Raw genomic sequence first — 20,800 nt, forward strand, 5'->3', positions numbered from 1 at the left:
GGGACCTCGGAAGTGGGCTCTGACGTCATCGGCGTCGGCCCCAGGGGCGGGGCACTCTCCCGGAGGTCTGTGCGGGGGGGTCCCCCCCCCCGGCCGCCTTCCTCTTACCTCTCCGCAGCCTTCACTCCTCCCCCTCCCCTCCATCCTCTTCCTTGTGTCCCCCCTTGTCCTCTTTGGGCCCCCGCCAGGTCGGAGGAGGGGAGGGTCCCAGAGCCCCCCCGCTGCGCCCCCTGGCCCGGCCCAGCAGGCAGTGAGGAGGGGGCCGGGCGGCCGCGGCTGCGTCCGTCTGCTGGGTGTTGCTTTGCCCCCTTTGTTCACCGGCGAAGGACGGTGCTGCTGTGGCAGAGGCTGGGGAGCCCGGCCGCGGGTGCAGACGGAGAGGGAGGCCATGAGGCCGCTGGCCTGGCTGAGCCTCGTCTCCCCAGGAGCTCAGGTTGCCAGAACGTGCCTGGGGCCAAGATGAAGCGGAGACCTCCATGTGGGCAGTCGGTGGGTGCTTAAGCTTGTCACTCTGGGGTAGAAGTCATCCTCGGGCCACCTGCTGAGTCCAGGGCGATTGAACAAATGAAGGCACCGCGCTTAGGGTTGGGAACGGGCTTTGTGGTCCCAGGCCTGCATTGGATTACACTCAGCAAACGCTGTACTGTGATCTCCTCTGGTCTTGCTTTGTCACCGAATTAAATGGAGGGCCCCTGCGCTGGCGTCCTGAAGCGTAGGAAGCTGCCTTTGCTTGGCATTACAGACGGCACTCTCATGCCCTGTAGCGGAAGGAGCTGGCCCTGTCAGAGCACTGTCTGCTCGGGGCTGGGCACAGAAGGCCAGGAGCTTTTTGCCAAAAGCGGCCCAGCTAGAGAAGACCTTAGCTGAGGCTGTGGCCTCCCTGCAGGGGACCCTTCTTGGGATGCTCGTCCCTCCCTCTCTTCTCCACCCAGCATGCACTCCCTGTTTCATTTAGGCTTAGAGCAGGGGGTCCCGCCCTGTACTCTCAGTGCCAAGTGTGCTACCAGAAATGCCAAAGGGAGCCACAGAAAGACAGCTTTCAGGTCTGCAACACAGAAAACCTAGGAGCCTTGTAGGGAATGCTGCCCCCATTGCCATTGATGAAAACCTTGAGTTGCTGAGACGTCAGCAGAGTGGCAGAAGCCTTGCCGGCTAGACAGGTGGATGAGTCTGACTTGGCAGTGCCGGAACACTGAGGTTTATAGACAGGCTCATTGTGTGCCACCTGACCAGAAGCCCAGAGTCTCTGCTGCCTTAGTCCTGGGGTCAGCTCATGTCCACAGACCTGCCACCTTTTCTCTTAAAAGCAGCTGTTCCTTGTTACCAGAAAAAAAAGGAAATGACTTGAAAGATGGGAAGTCAGTATTTAGGGAGCTTCTCCATGGGCCTCTCAGACACAGATTAAGATCATGCCAGGTTTCTTGATAGACAAGCAGAGAGTAAGTGAGGTCTGTTCCTCACATAGGAGACAGGGTCAAAATTGAGGGATGTCTGCAGGCCCCTCTTGTGAAAGTCTAAATGGACAAGGATTCTGTGAGGTCTTCTTTTGTTTTTTTATTAATTTTTTAAAAGTTTTAAAAATTATTTTAAGGTTAAGTACAAAATAATAAAATAAAAAAGAAGCATTGCCATGTGTGTAGCAGAACCTGAGAGGATCCAATATAAAGCAATAAATTTCCATTTCAAGAAAACCTATATAATCAATACTGCACATTATTTTCAAAACTCTCTATCTTTGCTTCCTTGTAGGTTTTCTTTTGTTCTCTTTTGTGTACTTTTAAACTTATTTACCCTCCCCCCCAAGGCTATGATTAAGTACAGACACACACATATGTATAAACCTAAACATATATTCGCCTGCACTCATACACATTTGTAAGGGTGCACTACTCTGCTTATTTCTACTTGTCATTTGTTTTTCTGAAGGTAGATAGCATCTTTCGTAAGTCCAAGATTATTCATGTTTTTCAGAATCAATCAGCTCATTATTTCCTATACCACCACAATATTCCAAACCAATCATATTCTATCTGGGACATTGTCCATGTAGGTTTTTTTCCTCAGTTTTTTTGCTTTCCTTCTATTCTTGGCTGCTTAGGTTTTATTTATACAAGAATGTTTTAATTTAAAATTATAGGAATTATCCATTTCACACTTCACCAATGCTCTCGCCTTATAATATAGTTTGAGATCTGATACAACGGAATCTTCTTCCTTTACACCTTTTCCCCCTGGTTTGTTTGAAGTTCCTGACCCTTCCAAATGAGCTTTGTTATTATTTTTTCTAACTCAGATAATTTTTTAGTAATTTAATTGGGATGGCATTACATAAATAGTTGAGTTAGGTAAAACTGTTCTTTTTTTTATTATAGGCTTTACCTACCCATGAGCAATAAATATTCAGTTATTTCGATCTCATTTTATTTGTATAAAAAGTGTTTTATGTTGATATTCATATAATTCCTGTGTCTGTTTTGGCAAGTATACTCTCACATGTTTTATACTCTCTAGTTATCTTAAATGATTGAATAATATGGCTGACACATAAGATTGTTTCCCTATTATTCTCTTTTGATTAAATCTATTTTAGATTTAACTTTCTAAAATCATGATTATTACCCCTGCTTTTTTATATAATAAATTCTACTCCTGACCTTTATTTTATGATTATGTGTAGCTCTCATTTTTATAGCATTTCCTGAAAGTAACATATTGTTGAATTCAAACTTCTACTCTGCTATCTGTTTCCGTTTTATGGATAAATTCATCCCATTCACATGCTAAGCTATAATTACTTGTTGTATATGTTCCTTCTTCCTATTTTTCCTCACTATCCTTCTCACCCTTTTCCTGTCCCTCCTCATTCCTCTGCTTTATTTTTACCCATTGCCATGCCTTCCTATTCTTTAGCCTACCCACCTCTCCAAGAATCCCTCCTTATCCTCTCTCCCCACCCTATCTCCTTGCTCTCTTATTTCTTTCTGAATTTAGAAAACTTTTATGTCTTTCTAGATATATGTCGTTCCTTCTTTAACCCATTCCTGATGAGAGTAAGGTTCCAGTACTACTTGCCCTCCCCACTACTAGCTTCTTCTGTATCAGTTTTTTGCCTCATTTGTGTGAGATAATTTCTCCTTTTTAATCTCTCCCTATGCAGCTTTATTTTTTTTAATGACTCCATCATACTCCGTTCAGCCCAAGTCTTTCTTTCAAATGATAGTCATAAAAGAACTGGTAATATTTTTATATATAAGAAATAAACAGTTTAACCTTATTGTGTTCCTTATAATTGGCCCTTAATGTTTACTTTATATTTCTCCTGGATGTTGTATGTCAAATTTTCCGTTAAGTTCTGCTGTTTTTGTCACAAATACCTGAAAGTCTTTCAGTTTGTTAAATGGCTATCTTTTCCATTCAGGATTATACTTTGCTGGATAAGTTATCCTTGGTGTAACCCCAGCTCTTTTGCTCTATGAAATATAGTTTTCCAAGATCTATGGTTCTTCAGTGTAGTTGCTGCTAGGTCTTATGTAATCCTTTATTGTAGATTCATGATATTGAAATTGTTTTTTATTTTCTTATTGCTTCCAATATTTTCTCCTCAAACTTAGAGCTTTGAAACTTGGCTGTAATATTCCTGTAAGTTTCCCTCCTGAGATATCTTTCAGGGGGTGATCAGTGAATTTTTTCTGTTTCTGCTTTGCCTTCTTGTTATAGAACCCCAGGGCATTTTTCCTTGATAATTTCTTGTAATATTGTATCAAAATTCTTTTTTTAATCATAATTTTCAGGCAGTCATATTATTCTTATATTATTTCTCCTCAATCTGTTCTCCAGATCAGTTGTTTTTCTGATGAGGTGTTTCAAATTCTCTATTTTTCATTCTTTTGATTTTGTTTTATTGTTTCTTTGTGTCTTAGAATGTCATTACCTCCCCCTTTTCCCAGTTCTGTTGCTGTTGTCCTTTGTTTAAGGAATTCTTTTCTTCCTTAGGTTTTTGGTTCTCTATTTTAAATCGGTTGACTTTCTTTTCATAATTTTCTTGATTTTCTTGGATTGCTCTTTTTTCCTCGAATTTTTCCTTAATTTCTCTTATTTGATTTATAAAGTCCTTTTTAAGTTCTTCCAAGAACTCTTTCTGTGCTTGGGATCATTTGGTGTTGCTCATTGAAAAAAAGCAATGACTTTTTTCAGCTCCATTATCTTCCTTTGAATATGAACCTAGATCTTCCCTATCCCCATAGTGGCTATCTAAATAAAGTTGGGTTCATCCTTCTTTGCTTACTCATTTTTATTTATTTTTTGTGTGTGTCATTTTATTTTTAGCAGCTATTAGTGTGATCAGATTCTAGTCCTGAGGTATGGGGAATAATGCCCCAAGCCTCAGGTCCTTCTTACTCTTCTATCTTGAGGTCTATCTTGGGGCTCAACCTTGGGGTCTCCTCTCCCCTCCTGAGCCATGGCTAGAGCCCCCGGTCATGCTGTCCTGCAGTGATCTCACTCCCTGCAATCCCCCGTCCACGCCCCTCTGCTACTGCCCTTATCAGGTGTGTGCCAGCGCCTTTTCCCCTGCAGTTGTAGCTCCACTCGTGTCGTCCCTCAACTGTGGAAGGTCCTTCAGTCTTCTCCTACTCCAGAGACCAGGTTGAGGCTACCTCCCAACCCCAGTGGCCCCCAGGGCTTGTTGATTCTGCAGAGTTGGCTGAACTCTACCCCTGGAGGTCAGGTCTTTCCTGGGGTCTTCCTAGGCTGTCTTGGGAGAACAGCTGCTTTACCCTGACCTTCGTTTACTAATGCTGCCATCTTTCCAGAATCCTCTTTGGGTTTTCTAGATGTTGTGTTTGCCCAGGCATTGTCCTGTTTGTATCAGGGCCCCTAATATGCAGCCCCCTCCCTGATGCCTCTGAGGTGCTTGACTCACCCAGGCCACGAAGAAGGCCTGCACATCTGGATCAGGCATTGCTGTCGGATCGGAAGTAGGGCCCAGAACTGAACTGGGGAAAGAAGATCCTGTCTGTATGTTAGGACTTTTCTTACCTAGGGGCTCAGCGATTGTGACTGAAATGATAACTGTATCTAAAACAAAGTCTGTAACCCTGGATAGGAGGGGAACATGATGTCATCTCCTAGACTTGAGCAGGCTGATTTACTGGACCAGACATGGAAGTCCAGAAAGACCTTGAATGCATTCCTTATGAGGAGCCATCTCCACATCTGTGAAGGAGGCCCTAGAGGGAGGTAAATGGGGTCCCCCTCATTGGGGATCTTCATGCAGAGGCTCTGTGAACATTTACCAGGGGGACCCCTGTAGGATTAGGGTTGGGCTGCATCTAGGCTGTGTCTCCAATCGGGTGACTCTGTGATATTCCTGTGACCTCCAGTGAGGTCACTGGAGGTCTGTTCTCTGACCCTCAGATCCCTCATTTGTAAAGCTAGGAAGTTGGACCGAGGGACCTATGATATGATGATTCTAGTGCAGTGTGATGGATAGAAGCATAGACAGCTGATCTCTGAGTCTCCCCTTTGGCCCTGGCTAAGGGATGCTGAACGTTTTTCACCACCTCCCTTCCCCAGCTTTCTAAGATGGAAAGTTGATTGATTTGTGCAAACTGAAGAACTCAAAGGCAGATAATGCTCACTTGTGCGCTTGACCTGTAGAGCAAGAGGGATTTTGGTAATAAAGGAGCCAGGGGCCTGGAAATCAGAAGACGGGATTCAGTCTCAGTTCTGAGATGCACAGTCTTGTGTCTGGGGCTGTAATATAATGAATGTAATGGAAATGTAATTTAATGAAATTTGAAGATCCCTTTGCATTGGAAAGCTGACAGGTACTTGGCACCTAGTTTCAAATTAAGCCTGTTAGAGAAAGAGAAGGTATGAGCCCCTGTTGCTGATGTGACGGGGAGGAGCAATACTGTATATAAGGAAAAACCCTCGTGGGGAAAGTCAGAATTCCTTGGAGCCAGCCACGTGAAGGCTGGAGAAAGTGATTTTGATGTTTTTGAACCGAGCTGAGGCTGCTGAACACTTCTGAGGGCCAGCTGGAGCTGCTGAGGTTTTCTGAGGACCAGCTGGAGCTGCAGAAGACAGGAAGCATGACTGTGATGTCGATATTTTGTACAAATGTTGTGGCTTTGTTAAGCCTTGACTTCCCGGGAACAGGAACTGTGAAGGATTGAAGGTGGACTGGACACTGTGAGCTTCAGCATGGAGCAGGAACTGCTTGGAGAGCCAGACAAGGAGCTTGGAGCTGTCTGCCTTTGAACCCATGTGACAGTTTGGTGAATCCAGGTAGCAGCTGGGACCATGGAAGGGGACTCAGGGAATCTGAGAGCCTACCCCGAGTCAAACTGAAAGAAAACTTTACTTGGATACTGTGTACTGACTGAGAAGATTGTGATTTACTTGTGACATGGGTGGATGGCCCATGTATTTTCTGATAATTGAATAGTGAATGATGACTGAATAGTGACTGATTTGTAACTTAGTGTGCCCCATGAGTGAAGAACTTTGACTTTTGTATTTTGTGACACTTAAGGAGATGCTGAATGATTGAGTTGATTGAATGATCAAGTTACTAAGTTTGATTGACTAAATGATTGTACTTTGTTTAAAACTATGTGACCACTGTGGTAAAAACTGTGTGGCCATTTTAGTGATAAGTTGTTGTGAATACTATATTTTGATTTTCTGTGATAAGTTGTAACATTGTGAATGCTGTACCTTGATTTTCTGTGAATGTTTTGCTCTGATTTGTTATTGAATAAAAGAGTGTTCACTATACCGTGTAATCAGAACCTCAAAAAGCTGTTCACAGTAGCATTCTTTTGGAAAGCTGTTCTTGCTTGGCTTTACGTTGGCTCCTTCCCCAGCAGATAGGAACAGGAAGGTCTCAAAAGAAATGCAAGGAATCAACAGACAGATTGAAAAAAGCTGTCTACCTCGACCAAAAAAAGAAGAAAGAAAGAAAAGGACCCCTGCTGATAGATTTGGAAATGCCACCCAGGAGCCTCTGGGTCGGTTCAGCAGGAGACATGGAGAAGCAGGGTGTGCTTCTGTGAAATTCAGCACCTCCTGAAGAAAACAGGCTCCAAGGCAAAGGGGCTCTTGTAGCTTCCAGGAAAAAAGAAGGCTTGTACTCTCTACCCACCTTGATGTGCCCAGGGCCATGAACCACAGCTTCTCAGATGGTCTGATTTCCTCATCTTACAGGCCTGGGGCAAAGGCAGACTGGGCTGTGAGTTCAGGCCCTTGGGCTTTTTCAGGCACACTGGATATCTTCAGATAACTCTTTGTTTTTTTTACTTGGCTTGTTACCAGCTTGGGACACTGCAGGGAGAACTCTCTGCAGTTTCTGATAGCTCTGCTCCTTTCTTAGCTCCATTGGAGGAGTGGTCTCTAGGTAAGTGGACATTCATTTGGTGTTTCAGGAATCCCTGACCTTTAGGGATGTGGCTGTCGACTTCACCTGGGAGGAATGGGGGCAGCTGGACCCTTCGCAGAAGGAGCTCTACAGGGAGGTGATGCTGGAGAACTATGGGAACCTAGTCTGCCTGGGTGAGGAACAGTTCTTGAGCTGTTACTGTCTGGCATGCCTTGTACCACCTGCTTCCCCCATCAACTCTGTGCCAGGCACCAGGGATACAAAGAGAGAAAGACATAGGTGCTGCCCTTGGGAGCTGACATTCTACAGAAGGGAAACTAGGAGCTTGATAGTGTTATCCCTGAGGCTCTGGTTCCCCCAGTCTGTCTCCTCAGGTCGTAGATTGTCCCCCAAAGTCCCAATGTGAAGATGAACACGAAACAAGAGAAAAGTCCTGCCTCTTAGAAGGCATGAGGCAAATTCTCTGTGATTGCTAGGGATGTAATGAAGACCCTCCTTTAGTGAGCCTGGGCAGTAGTCTGGACCTTCCAGACAGGCCCACCTTTTCTCAGAGGGGCTGAGATGGATCTCACTTTTTTTCAGAGGGACTCTCTGTTCTCAACACTTTTCCATTTCCAATGAGCAGGACTTGCCGTTTCCAAGCCAGATGTAATCTATCATTTGGAGCAAGGGGAAGCACCTTGGATGTCTGAGAGAGAAGTCCCAGGAGGCCCCTGTGCAGGTGAGTGAATGACTTTCAGGCAGATGAGTCATTGCAAAAAACAGTTCTTTGGGTCCTTAATGACAGTAATGATAGTCAGCATTTGTATAGTGTTGTAAGGCTTTTAAAACACTTTGTAGGCATTAATCTCATTCCAGTCCTCACCACAATCCTGGCAGATGCAGTTATATCCTCATGCTGATGGAGATTAAGTCTCTTGCCCAGGGTTAGACAAGTATCTGATGGTTAGTAAGTGTCTGATGCTGGATTTGAATTTGGGTCTTCCTGACTCTCAGCTTCAGCACTCTCTATCCACTGACCACTTAGTGCAGGAGAAACTCTTAAAATGTTAGACAGGGAGCCATCCTCAAAGGTCCCTGGCCTATGGAGAAGAGCTAAGGCTTGTAGGATGAGCTCCTTCAGGGATCCTGTTCTTTTCTCAGGACAAATCTCGTTCCTCAATTCTTGACTCATTTGTCATTTCAACCTTAGAAAAAAATGGGACCCATAGTAGGGAATAGAGCACAGAGTCATAGATTTAGATCAGGCCTGCATAGCCTGTAGCCCATGGACCACATGCCAAAGGATTTTGGGCAGCCAGCAAAAATGTTGAGGAAAACATCCATTGTAAGTAAAGGAAATCCCTTAGCTTGGTACAAATGGCCCACAGGCATGATTTAGATCATCCACTCTAAGGTCTACATTCTGCAGATTATGAGAACTGAGGCCAAGAGAATGTAATGACTTATCCAGGGTTATTCTGGTGACTAGTGAATGGCAGAACCAGGACTGAAACCCTCCATCCCTTTCCTCATCCTGTCTGTGCTCTCTGTCTGTCTCTGTTTCTTTCTCCTATTCAAATTATTACTACCCACCCTCTGCTTCACCTCTCATCACTTCTTCATTCAAACAATTAGAAAAAGCTTTTATCTTTGCATATCGCCCTCCAAGCTCTTGGTTCTGTCTTGGTGTTCAGTGATGTGCCGCCTTGCCTTTCTCCTTCGTTAGGGGGCTTATGCAGAGTCTATTTCTGCCATCTTCATTCTACATCACTTCTAGTTCTCTTTCTGATGAAGATTTTTTTCTTTTCAAAATATTTTTGTTCATGTCATATTTTGAAACAAGAATCAATTCCAGATTCTTGTTATGTGAGACTGAGTGTTGTGTGGGAGGAGCAGAAAGATGGTCAGCTTGTGCAGAGGGAAAGTGATGTCTAGTCTACCTTGGAAGGCATTATAAGCCAAACAGTTTATAATTGAGCCTAGGGATGATAAGGAGTCCTTGGGGTGTAGAGTGAGATGGGCAGATCTGAGCAAGGTAGAAGGGATCGTTGTGGTGGGAAACTTAAGGCAGGGAGACCCCGGAGTTGGCTGCTGTAGTAATCCATGTGGGAGGCAATGAGGACCTGAACCAACGTATCTGTGAGGACTGAGAAGGGTTCAGATGAAGGAGATGTAGAGGTAAAAATGGCAGCCAGACATGGAAGGAGGGAAAAGGGATGGAGGACAATGCCCAGGTTACTGAGTTGGGAGCAGTGGTGGTGCCAGGGACAGGAAGGGAGGGTTGGGGGGGGTGGGGGCTTTGCAGTTTTTCCAGCCTGTCTTGTCTCCCAGAGAGCCACTCTGATCTTCATCAGAATCTTTTTTGCAAGAGGAAGCAGAAAGAGCCCAGAAAAGCTAATCAACATGTCCACAAAGTCCACCATTATGTGCAGTGCCATCCCTGCTAAGATTCTCATTTGTCCTCTTTCAACACGAGCTTTGGTCTTCATATTGCAGCAGCCTCTTATTTTTTTCTCTTTCTTCTTACCAAGGTTTTATTAATGTCCTTTTAATAACATCATTATATTTTTCCCCATTATTCCTCCCACTCTTGGAGAGCCACTTCATATACAAATAATAAAAAGGAAAAAAAAACCCAACATAAATGGTTGATTCATCAGAAAAGTCTATAAATATTTGTAACGTATGATACTCAAGGACCTCTCACCCCTTTGGGTGGATATACTTTGGAGCCGTGCTTTTTCTTTGTAATTTTATAACAATTTAAAATTTTTTGGGGCAGCTAGGTGGCACAGTGAGTAGAGCACTGGCCCTGGAGTCAGGAGGACCTGAGTTCAAATCTGGCCTCAGACACAACACAAAAACTATCCATGTGACCTTGGGCTTAGTCCCAATTGGGACTTAGTCCCAATTGCCTTCCCAAAATAAAATAAAAAAATTTAAATTTTTAAAAAATATGTTTTTATGGATGTCTTTTATTTTTTACCTCCAACTAATTCTTCCCAGCTTCCCTTCCTCTCCAAAAGAACCATCTCGTGGAACAAATAGTATTTTTTTAAGCTGAAAGTAAAGAAAGGGGAAATATCAGACAAACTAATCAGCACATTGGAAATGTCTCAAAATACGTTCTGTGTAAAGTTCTTGTCGACCTCCCCCCTTCTGCAAAGGGTCGAGGGGCGGGACTGTTCATATCTTGTCCTTGGAGCCCCTCGGTTATTTATACTGTTGTGTCTGTTGTTTTCTTGGTGCTGCTTACTTCATTATGCATCTATTCATATCAACCTTTCTATGATTCTTTGTATTCATCACATTGATCATTTCTTACAGTACAGTAATATTCCAGTATATTCATGTACCACAGTTTATTTAGATGTTCCCCCATCAGTGGGATTCAGCATTGTTTCTAATTCATTGCTGTTGCAAAAAGTGCTACTGTAAATATTTTGTTGTATATGGGGATTTTATTCTGATCAATGGCTTCCTGGGAGCATAATCTTAGTAGTGGAATGTCTGGATCCAAGGACATAGACACTTTAGTCAACTCCTTTACATAATTCCAAATTGCTTCCCAAAATGGTTGTACCATTTCACAGCTCCACCAGCAATGCATGTGCCTGTATTCCCTCAAACCCACCAATATGAACAGTTTCCACTTTTGCCAGTTTATAGGGTGTAAGGTGAGACCTCAAAGTTGTTTTAATTTGCATTTTTTATCGTTAATGATTTGGAATATCTGTTCATTTGGTTGTTAATAGTTTACCATTCTTCCTTGGGGAACTGCTTCTTTATATCTTTTGACCACTTATCTAGTGGGGAATAACTTTTAGTTCTATATATGCAAATATACAGATATAGCTACACATACATACACATATATGAATAAATGTATTTCCCCCCCTAATTGCTTTGATATCTTTTAGGGTTATCAGTGAAATTTGATAATAAAGTTTTTTTTTCCTAGTAGAACATTTCCCTTATCATGAATGCATTAATTACGTTTATTAAGATTTTCAGTTTCCTGTTATCGAAGTTCTGTGTTTGAAACTTTGGCAGCTGTAATATCTGCCCTGCTTGTGGCTGACACCATCCACACGTGTCGTCTCCCCATTCGAGTGGGAGGTCTCTGAGATCAGAGACTGTCCTGCTTTTCTGTTGGTGGCTATACGCTTTGTATGCAGTGAGCACTTAGTGCATTCTTAATTTATTCATTCATTCGCTCACTCAGTTGTCTCTACCCCTTGTTTGGCTAAGAATATGTCTCCTACTCATAGCTTTGAAAGATACATGAACATTAAATAAACTTTTAAATAGTATGATATTTGTTGAGTTCTAGAAGTGCTATTCTTCCTTTATATCAACCTCTTTTCATTATTTCTCTTGATATTTTAGGTTTTTTTTTTCATTGAATTTTTTTATTCAATGGTATAAAATATGTCTGATAATTTGATTGGCATAACATTTAAAATGTAGATGAACTTTGGTACTATTGTCATTTTTATTATATTGGCATGGCCCAGCCATGTGCACTGAATATTCCTTAAGTTATTTAAGTTTTCCTTTATTTCTTTAAGGATCACTTTGTAATGGAATGTATACAAGTATTTTGAGTGCTTTAGTATATCGATTCCCAAATGTTTTACGCATTTTGTAATTATTTGCAATATAATTTTTCTTTATTTTATGGCCTGTTGGAATTTTACTATTTTATAGAAATGTTTTTATTTTATATTTTTATGGGTTTATTTTCTAGCCTGGAATGCTGCTGAAACCTTTAAGTATCTTAGCATCTTTACAAATTTCCTAGGGTTTTCTATATAAACCATTGGTACATAGTTTTATCTCCTCTTTGTCTCTCTTTACACCTTTAAGTTCTTTCTCTTATGCTATTGAACCATTTCTAGAACTATATAAAATAATAGTTGACAGAGTAAGCATCCTTGCTTTACTCATATGTTTGGAAAGTTTCTAGTGTATGGGGAAGTTAGGTAATGTAGTGAATAAGGTGCATAGCCTGCTGTCAGGAAGATTGCTTTTCCTGAGTTCAAATGTGACCCTGGGCAAGTCACTTACCCTGTTTGCCTCAGTTTCCTCATCTGTAGAACGAGCTGGGAAAGGACATGGTGAACTACTTCACCATCTTTGCCAAGAAAACCCCAAATGGAGTCATGATGAATTTGATGTGACTGAATAACAGCAGCAGCTTCTGGTGTATCCCCACAGTATATTGTGCTTGCTTTTCGTTTTAGACAAATACTTTCCATGACTTTTTTTTAAAGTATCATAATATTCTTTAAGGTCACTCAATGCCTATTTTTCTTCATAAGTGTTATACTTTGTTAAAGACTTTTCCCACATCTTGTGGTTTTAGATGTTTTTTATTTCTAATACGATTTTGTTGATTGTTTTCCTAATGTTGAACCATCCTTGTAGTCTTGTTATATATTCAAATTGGTCATAATGGATATATTCTTGGTTGAATTACTGTAGTCTGACAGGATTTTATTTAAAGTTGTTGGATTGATATACTGGTTTTTAGTTTTGTGCGTAGTTGTCCCTTAGTTTAATTTTATGTATATATTATATAATATATATTTTGTCTCACAAAAAGAACCTAGTAGGGTGCTTTCTTTCTCAATTTTTAAGAATAATTTGTATTGGTATTAATTGTTCTTTAAAAGTTTGATAGAATTCTCCTGAAAATCCTTCAATACCAGAAGTTTTTTTCTTTGGTATTTCCTTTGCAGCTAGCTTTCTTTCCTTTTCTGAGATTGTATTATTTAAAACATCTATTTGGTCTTATAGTTTGGGTATTTTATATTTTTGAGGGTATTCTTTTATTTTTTCCTCTCAGTTGTGTTAGCATTTACATAGTGAATTTGAATTATTCTTTTTATTTGTTCTTCTTTTGTCATGATTTTTACCTTGTTTATTTGCTATTTGGCTTATTTGAATTTTTGCACTCTTCTTTTTAATCAGATCATCTAAAGGTTTATCAATTTTATCTTTTCAAAGAGCTATCTTTTAGCCTTATTATCATCTTAATAGTTTTTTTTTTTGTGGGGGAGGAAGGGGTTTCCAGTTTATCTTTTTCTTCTCTAATTATTATTATCTCTTCTTTTGTGTTTGAGTGTTATTTATTTGTTGGTTTAGAAATTTTTTTAGTGTCTATTCAGGTAATTCATTTTCTTCTTTCCTATTTTCTTACCTCTCCCCATTTGTTATTCCCTTTCTTAGTTTTCCTTAACTCCTTTCTTCCTTTTTATTTGTTCCTTTTATCTAATTCTTCCCCTTTTTTTGTTTTTAATCTCTCAGTTAAGGAGTCTAGTGTAATACCTCTTCCTCTGCTCTTTTTCAACTTTTTTGGGGGTTTTAAAAATTTCATTTTCTCCATCTTTTTCTGGTTATCTTTTTTTTTTTTTGCTTTTTGGAGGGCAATTGGGTTAAGTGACTTGCCTAAAGTCACATGACTAGTTTTTGTGTTAAGTGTCTGAGGCCAGATTTGAACTCAGGTCCTCCTGACTCCAGGGCCGGTGCTCTATTCACTGTGCCACCTAGCCACCCTCTCCATCTTTTTCTAAAAAGGATTCTCTTGTTCTTTTCCTTTTTGCTTATTCTGGACTTCTCTTCTTTGATTCATGTTCCTCATACTTCATTATTGCTTCTTTTGTCACTGGATTCCCCACGAAATTGAAGTTTCTAAGATACCTGTTTTGGGTCTCCTCTTCTAAATAGCTTTTGTTGTCTGATAGATCCTGTCCCCAGTTCTCATTTTCTGTAGTACCTTACTCAGAGAAGTATCAATTCCCGCAGGAAATGGAGAAGATGTGCATAACTCTATTGTAGGAGGGGTGGCCGTAGAGAAGAAAGGGTTAACAGTTAAAGCTCAGTGTCCTGGAGGAGAAAGGGAAGAACTGTTATGTTTTTACACTGGCTGGGCCCCATTCTTCATCCCTTCTGCCCCCTCTACCACTTTTCAAGTCTCAACTCAAGTGAGACTTTTTAAACAGGGTCTTTCTTGATGCCCTGTTGTATTAACTACTCATATTTGTTATTTACTTATATCCATACGTGTCATTCCCCCCTCCTCCACCCACCCTCATTTGAAGTTAAGAATTTGTTTTTTTGCCTTTGAAGCACCTGCAGCAAGCACATTGCTTGGTGAACTATGTTTACTCCATCAATCGGTATCCCAAGAAGTTGATCAAACAAAGAGGCTAGTCTGGTTCCCTTCACTGAAGTGCCTTGAGTAGTCGGCCCTAAGAAGGGCTCATTCCTATGCTGGATGGGACTATGATCTCAATAAAGCCCTCTGTTAATAAAGGAGGGAAAAGAAGAGAGAACCCATGAAAGATACTGAGCATGGTCAGCAGTCTTCGATGTTTCAGAGGCAATGATAGGAGTAGGGTTGGTTGGTTGCCATGGGATGAGAGGTTTTGTGGAGTAGGACTGGAATCCATATTGCAAGGTTTGGAGGAGTAAGAAGCTTGAAAGTAGAGGCAATTAATGTAGACGTCTGTTTCTGAGAATTTTGTTGAGAAAGGAGGAGATGTGAAGGATAAGGTCTCGTGGAAAAGAGAAGCTTGTACATTTTTTTTAAAACAATAGGCACTTATTACCTGCAGAAGACAAAGAAAGGAGGAGTAGAGACACAAGAGGGAAAGAGAAGTTAGCTGGTAGATTTACAATGCAGTTGTTGTTTAGACACGGATGACTCTTCTTATTGTGTGTACCTGGATTTGAATTTAGTTTCTGCCTGACTCCAGACCCTGCATTCTATCCATCGTCACACCTTAGCTGCCTCTTATACTACAGTACTGATAGGAAATTAGAAGAGTAGTGGTTGTTATTTAAGACTTTTGGAGAGTGGTTCTATTCCCCATTTAAACTGGAATGTTGTGACAGGATTGTTGTTTAAATGGCTTTTCAGAGTTTTTATTGGAGAAAGGTTGCTCTGATAGAAAAGGACTCCATGTATTCCTATTCAGTTATGTTTCTCCTTGATGAGGAATGGATTCTTGTTCCATTGGTCAAAGGCCTTCAAAAGTTTTCCATCATCTGACAACTGCAAGAATTATGATGGAGATGACAGTAACAATTCCAGTGAAAGCTCTGTTGTTGGTGCCAGTGGGCATGCTCCCAGGTGTTGTAGAACGGGGTAGATGTAAGATAGGTATTGCCATCTCTGTCTCCTCTGGATTTTGCCTCTGGTAATTCCTGAGATAAGCAGGACAGTGCCCCAGAACATAGGTCCAGATATCCAGTTGGGGCTTGTTCTCCAAAATTTTCTTGACTTCCTGGGCCTCAGGACTGACTCCTGTCCAGGTCAGGTTTTCCAGGGATAAACTGAGGAAGTCCTGTCCATTATATCGGCAGTTCCAGAAGCCCCTGACATAGCCATTCATTTGCAATTCACAGCCCAGAATGACCTGGAGAGTATGAGAACTTTCTTTCTTCTCAGTATTTTGATCAATGACCCAAAGGATTTCTTCCAGCTCCTTCTCCGTCTCTATGAGATACTCAATATCTTCTTTCTCCAATGACTTCAAATCCACATTTTGACTCTTGATGTCAAAGGACAGGAATTTCCTGTTATTTAAGTAGCCATGGATCGTATATGAGAACTTTTTCAGTTCAGGGTAGAAGGCTGCAGTTAAATCGTACCAAAGCTTGGGGTACCCTGATGAAACAGCCAGGACATCCAAGACTGGTTTCCGAATGGTCAGGAACCAGAAAAGGTACGGGTAGGTCCGGGCCATTGGCCTCCTCCCGCTCCTAAACTCCAGCAGACAGACTGTGCTACAGTTATATTATGTAGTTTGGAAATGACCTGGGCTGCTCTGCCGTTTCCTCTCTCTTCTCTAACCCCCCCATCCCCCTCCCGCATGTCCCCCCCTGCTCCCGCTCAGTTTTTTCTGGATAGTTCCCTTCTGAAGCTTATAAATTTTTTAAAAAGATAGCAGTACTCTAGTAATATTAATAGACAGGAGGATAGAGACCACTGGGAAAGTTTGTCTTCTCATATACATATATATATTTACACACACACACACATATATGTAAAAATTATTTTGCATACAAGTTTCTTTGAAATTTGGCAACATTCATTAGGTAACACTTATTTTTGTATATATTTTATTGGTTTGATTCACTTCACTCTGTATCAGCCCATGTATGTGTTTCCATGTTTCTCTGTATTCATCATGTCTGCCATTTCTCACAGCATGGTAACTTTCCATTACATCTATGTTCTAGAGTTTGGTTTAGTCATTTCTTCCTCCTTTTCCTCCTCTTCTTCATCCCGCTCTTCCTCTCCTTTGAGCACAAGCTTAACAAATGAATCTCTGGGTCAGAGGATATATTTGTATAGTTTAAAAGTGCTTTTCAGAATCAACTTCCTCCTTTTGTAGATGAGAGAACTGGGACATGAAGAAATGAAATGAGTTTTCCAGGGTCACACAGCTAGTAAGTACCTAACCCAGGAGTCTTCTTCTTTCCTTCCTGAGACCTCTATCCAGTTGGCCATCTAGCTGCTTCTTTTGTCATTTAGAAAAGTTAATAATTTCCTCATATCATGAGATCATTGTGAAGATCAGTTCGAAAAGTTTTCATCAACTAGAAATGACTATACAATCATAAGGTGATAGTATTGTCTTCCTCTTTAATATTTGACACTATTTCTTTTTGGTGCAGACAAAAGACAGACCTAAGTAAGTAGCAGATGGATACAGGAAATATTTACATTTTTTGCTTCTTCCAGATTGGGAGGCTAGGCCTGAAGTCAAGGCGCCAACTCCAAAACAGGGAATTTCTGTGGACTCATCATACCATAAAAGATCATTAAGGAATGATTTCTATGTCTCTTGCTTGAGAAAAGTCTGGGAATATAAGGCTAGGTTAGAGATGCAGAAGAATACTAAAGAGACACGTTCTGGTAATGTCAGAATTCCTGAAAGAAAAACTCACAATAAATTGAGAGGCCTTGAATGTAGTAAGGATGGAAGAAATCTCCATGTGGAGCCAGTCCTTTTTTCACAACAGAAAATGTCTGTGGGAGAGAATTTTTGTGCATATGATACACAGAAAAAGAACTTCACTCCATGTCCAGACCTAAATAAATGTAACAGAATCTGTTCAGAGAAAATATTTCCAAAGTGTAATGAAAGTGAGAAATCTTTGAGTTCCAAATTAGAATACACAAAATACAATAGACTATGTCCTGGAGAGAATCTGTGTGAATACAAAGAAAGCAGGAAAGACTTCATCTACAAACCCAGCGCATCCATTAATTCCCATCAAATAATAGATATTACAAAAATATCCAATAAATGCAGTGAACTTGAGAATGCTTTTTCCCAGAATCCACAACTTATTGAATATAAAGGAACTCACAGCGAGGAGAGGTTTCATGAACACAGTAAATGTGGAAAACCTAAGGACAATCCATTTGTTACTTCCTATGAGAAGATTCCTACTGAGGAGAAAACTTACAAATGTAATGAATGTGGACAGATCTATCAGAACGCACATCTTATTTGCCACCAGACAGTTCATACTAGAGAAAAACCTTGTAAATGCCACGACTGTGGAAAGGCCTTATGCCAGATTACAGAACTAAATTACCACCAGAAAATTCATACTGGAAGGAAGCCTTATGAGTGTAATGTGTGTGGGAAGACGTTTCTTGTGATTGGGAAACTTGCCAGGCATCAGAAAATTCATACTGGAGAGAAACCCTTTAAATGTAATGAATGTGGAAAAGCCTTCCGCCTGAGAGCTGAAGTTACACGTCATCAGACTATTCATACTGGAGAGAAACCTTATGAATGTAATGTATGTGGGAAGGGCTTTCGCCAGAGTGTGCATCTTATCGGACATCAGATGATTCATACTGGTGAGAAACCTTATGAATGCAATGTATGTGGGAAGGCCTTTCGCCAGAGTGTGCACCTTATTGGACATCAGATGATTCATACTGGAGAGAAACCTTATGAATGTCATGAATGTGGGAAGGGCTTCCGCCTCAGTGTGCACCTTATCGGACATCAGATGATTCACACTGGAGAGAAGCCTTATGAATGCAATGTATGTGGGAAGGCCTTTCGCCAGAGTGTGCACCTTATTGGACATCAGATGATCCATACTGGAGAGAAACCTTATGAATGTAATGAATGTGGGAAGGCCTTCCGTCTGAGGGCAGAAGTCACTCGACATCAGACAGTTCACACTGGAGAAAAGCCTTACGAATGTAATGAATGTGGGAAGGCCTTCCGTCTGAGGGCAGAACTTACTCGACATCAGACAGTTCATACTGGAGAGAAACCTTATGAATGTAAGGAATGTGGGAAAGCCTTCCTTCTGAGTTCCCAGTTTACTCAGCATCAGAGGATTCATACTGGAGAGAAACCTTATGAATGTAATAATTGTGGAAAGGCCTTCCGTCTGAGTGCCCAGCTGGCCCGCCATCAGAGAATTCATACAGGAGAAAAACCTTATAAATGCAATGAATGTGGGAAAGCCTTCCATGTGAGTGGAAAGCTTACACAGCATCAGAGAATTCATACAGGAGAGAAACCTTATGAATGTCATGAATGTGGAAAGGTCTTCCGCCTCAGTGCACATCTTATTCGCCATCAGACAATTCACACTGGAGAGAAGCCTTATGGATGTAAAGACTGTGGGAAGGCCTTTTACCATAGTACAGAACTTATTCTACATCAGAGAATTCATACTGGAGAAAAACCATATAAATGTGATGAATGTGGGAAGGCCTTTCGCCAAAGTGTACACCTTGCTGGACACCAGATGATCCATACAGGTGAGAAACCTTATGAGTGTAATGAATGTGGGAAGGCCTTCCGCCTAAGGGCAGAAGTTACCAGACACCAGACAGTTCACACTGGAGAGAAGCCTTATGAATGCAGTGAATGTGGAAAGGCCTTCCGTCTGAGGGCAGGACTCACTCGACACCGGATGATTCATACTGGAGAGAAACCATATAAATGTAATGCATGTGGGAAGGCCTTTCGCCTGAGCTCCCAGTTTACTCAACATCAGAGGATCCATATTGGAGGCAAACCTTATTAATGTACGGAATGTCAGCAGTTCTTCAGTCAGAGACCAGACCTTGGGCAACACCAGAACATGCATAAGAAAGTACTTTTATACAGTATTAGAAGATTCATACTGGAAAGATAACCATAACTAATATAATAGATGTACAGAGTCCTTCAGAGAAAGCAAGTTGTTACATCTTAGAGAATGGCTCTGAGATGTTGTCTTGCTCTAACCTAGAACTAAATTGACAGCAGAGAATTTGCTTTGGAGAGTATGTTTATAATGAATAGAGGAAGGTACTCAGCTACAGGCCATCCTTTGTTCCCCATCACAGAATGTTGGAGAGAAATATCAGAAATGTGGTTACATTGGCAGGGGTTATGGAGAGAAGAGAAGTCTTAAATTTATTTCAGAGAATCCACAGTGAGAAGAGACTAAAGTAAGGTGTGAGGCGCGAAATCCCTTAGTAAAACATGTGTTGAAATTCCAGTAACCCTCGGACTCTCCTCCCCAACTTACGGAGAAAACAAGAAAGGAGTAAGATGTTCGTGTAGGCAGCTGTGCTAAATACGATCTGCTTCATCCCTTGGAAAAGGGATGGGGGAGGGAGGAATCAGACAAGAAAGACAAAAGAATTTTTTTATTTTGTTTACATTTGCATGTGCCAAGTGTAAAAACGCTTAAATTTCATAGAATCAAAATTATCTATTTACCTCTCGTGATCCTCACTCGTTTGGTCATTCAACTCTTCCCTTATGCATAGATCTGACAGGTACGTTTTAAAACATCCTTTATGGCATTTCACATTAGATGACAGGAATGGACACAAGGGCAGTCCACCCTATCCCCACACCTCCACATCCTCCTAGCACCTATTTCCTGCCCCCTAAGGCTCTCAGAAGGAAAATAATTGGTGGCCTGGACCCCTTAACAAAGTCAAAGGGAGGAAAGGCTAACCTCTGCAGTGGGTGGCTAAGGGCTGAACAAAAGCTGCCCACTCCCATATGACCATTTCAGCCCATCCACGGGACTCTCCTTTCTTCCTTCCCTTCCCCTTCCTCTCTTCCCTTCTCCTTCCCTCCCCTCTCCTTCTCTCTTTTCTTGTAGTGACCAAAATTGCTGGGAATACTGAAAAGCAGTTTGGAAAAAAACTATGTATAGGCCAACATCTCATCCTATACCGGGTCAAAATGTGTCCCAGCTTTAGATATAAAGGGTAAAGAAATTAGGGGACCGTGAAAAAGTATACCTGTCGAGTCAAAGGCTGAAGAATTCCTGAACAAAGAAGTGAGAGCATTAAGCAAAATCAAATGGAACATTTTGATGCCGTAACGTTTCCACCGAGGCTGCATGCTGCTACCGTCTCCTGGACAGTGGGGA

At 41.4% G+C, this 20,800-nt stretch overlaps 1 protein-coding gene across 1 annotated transcript; it reads left to right on the forward strand.

Moving 5' to 3' along the window:
• The first annotated feature begins 9 nt into the window (after positions 1-9).
• Positions 10-20,138, forward strand: LOC138165814 (zinc finger protein 665-like). The gene is made up of 4 exons (XM_069094164.1): positions 10-489; positions 7,431-7,557; positions 8,010-8,105; positions 17,124-20,138. The coding sequence occupies exons 1-4, from the start codon at positions 460-462 to the stop codon at positions 19,448-19,450; spliced, it is 2,580 nt and encodes an 859-aa protein (XP_068950265.1). The 5' UTR covers positions 10-459; the 3' UTR covers positions 19,451-20,138.
• Positions 20,139-20,800: the final 662 nt, after the last annotated feature.

Source organism: Petaurus breviceps, unplaced genomic scaffold, assembly GCF_028583685.1.
Source record: "Petaurus breviceps papuanus isolate PSGF00001 unplaced genomic scaffold, PetGlider_PUasm1.0 215, whole genome shotgun sequence".
Lineage (NCBI taxonomy): Eukaryota > Metazoa > Chordata > Mammalia > Diprotodontia > Petauridae > Petaurus > Petaurus breviceps.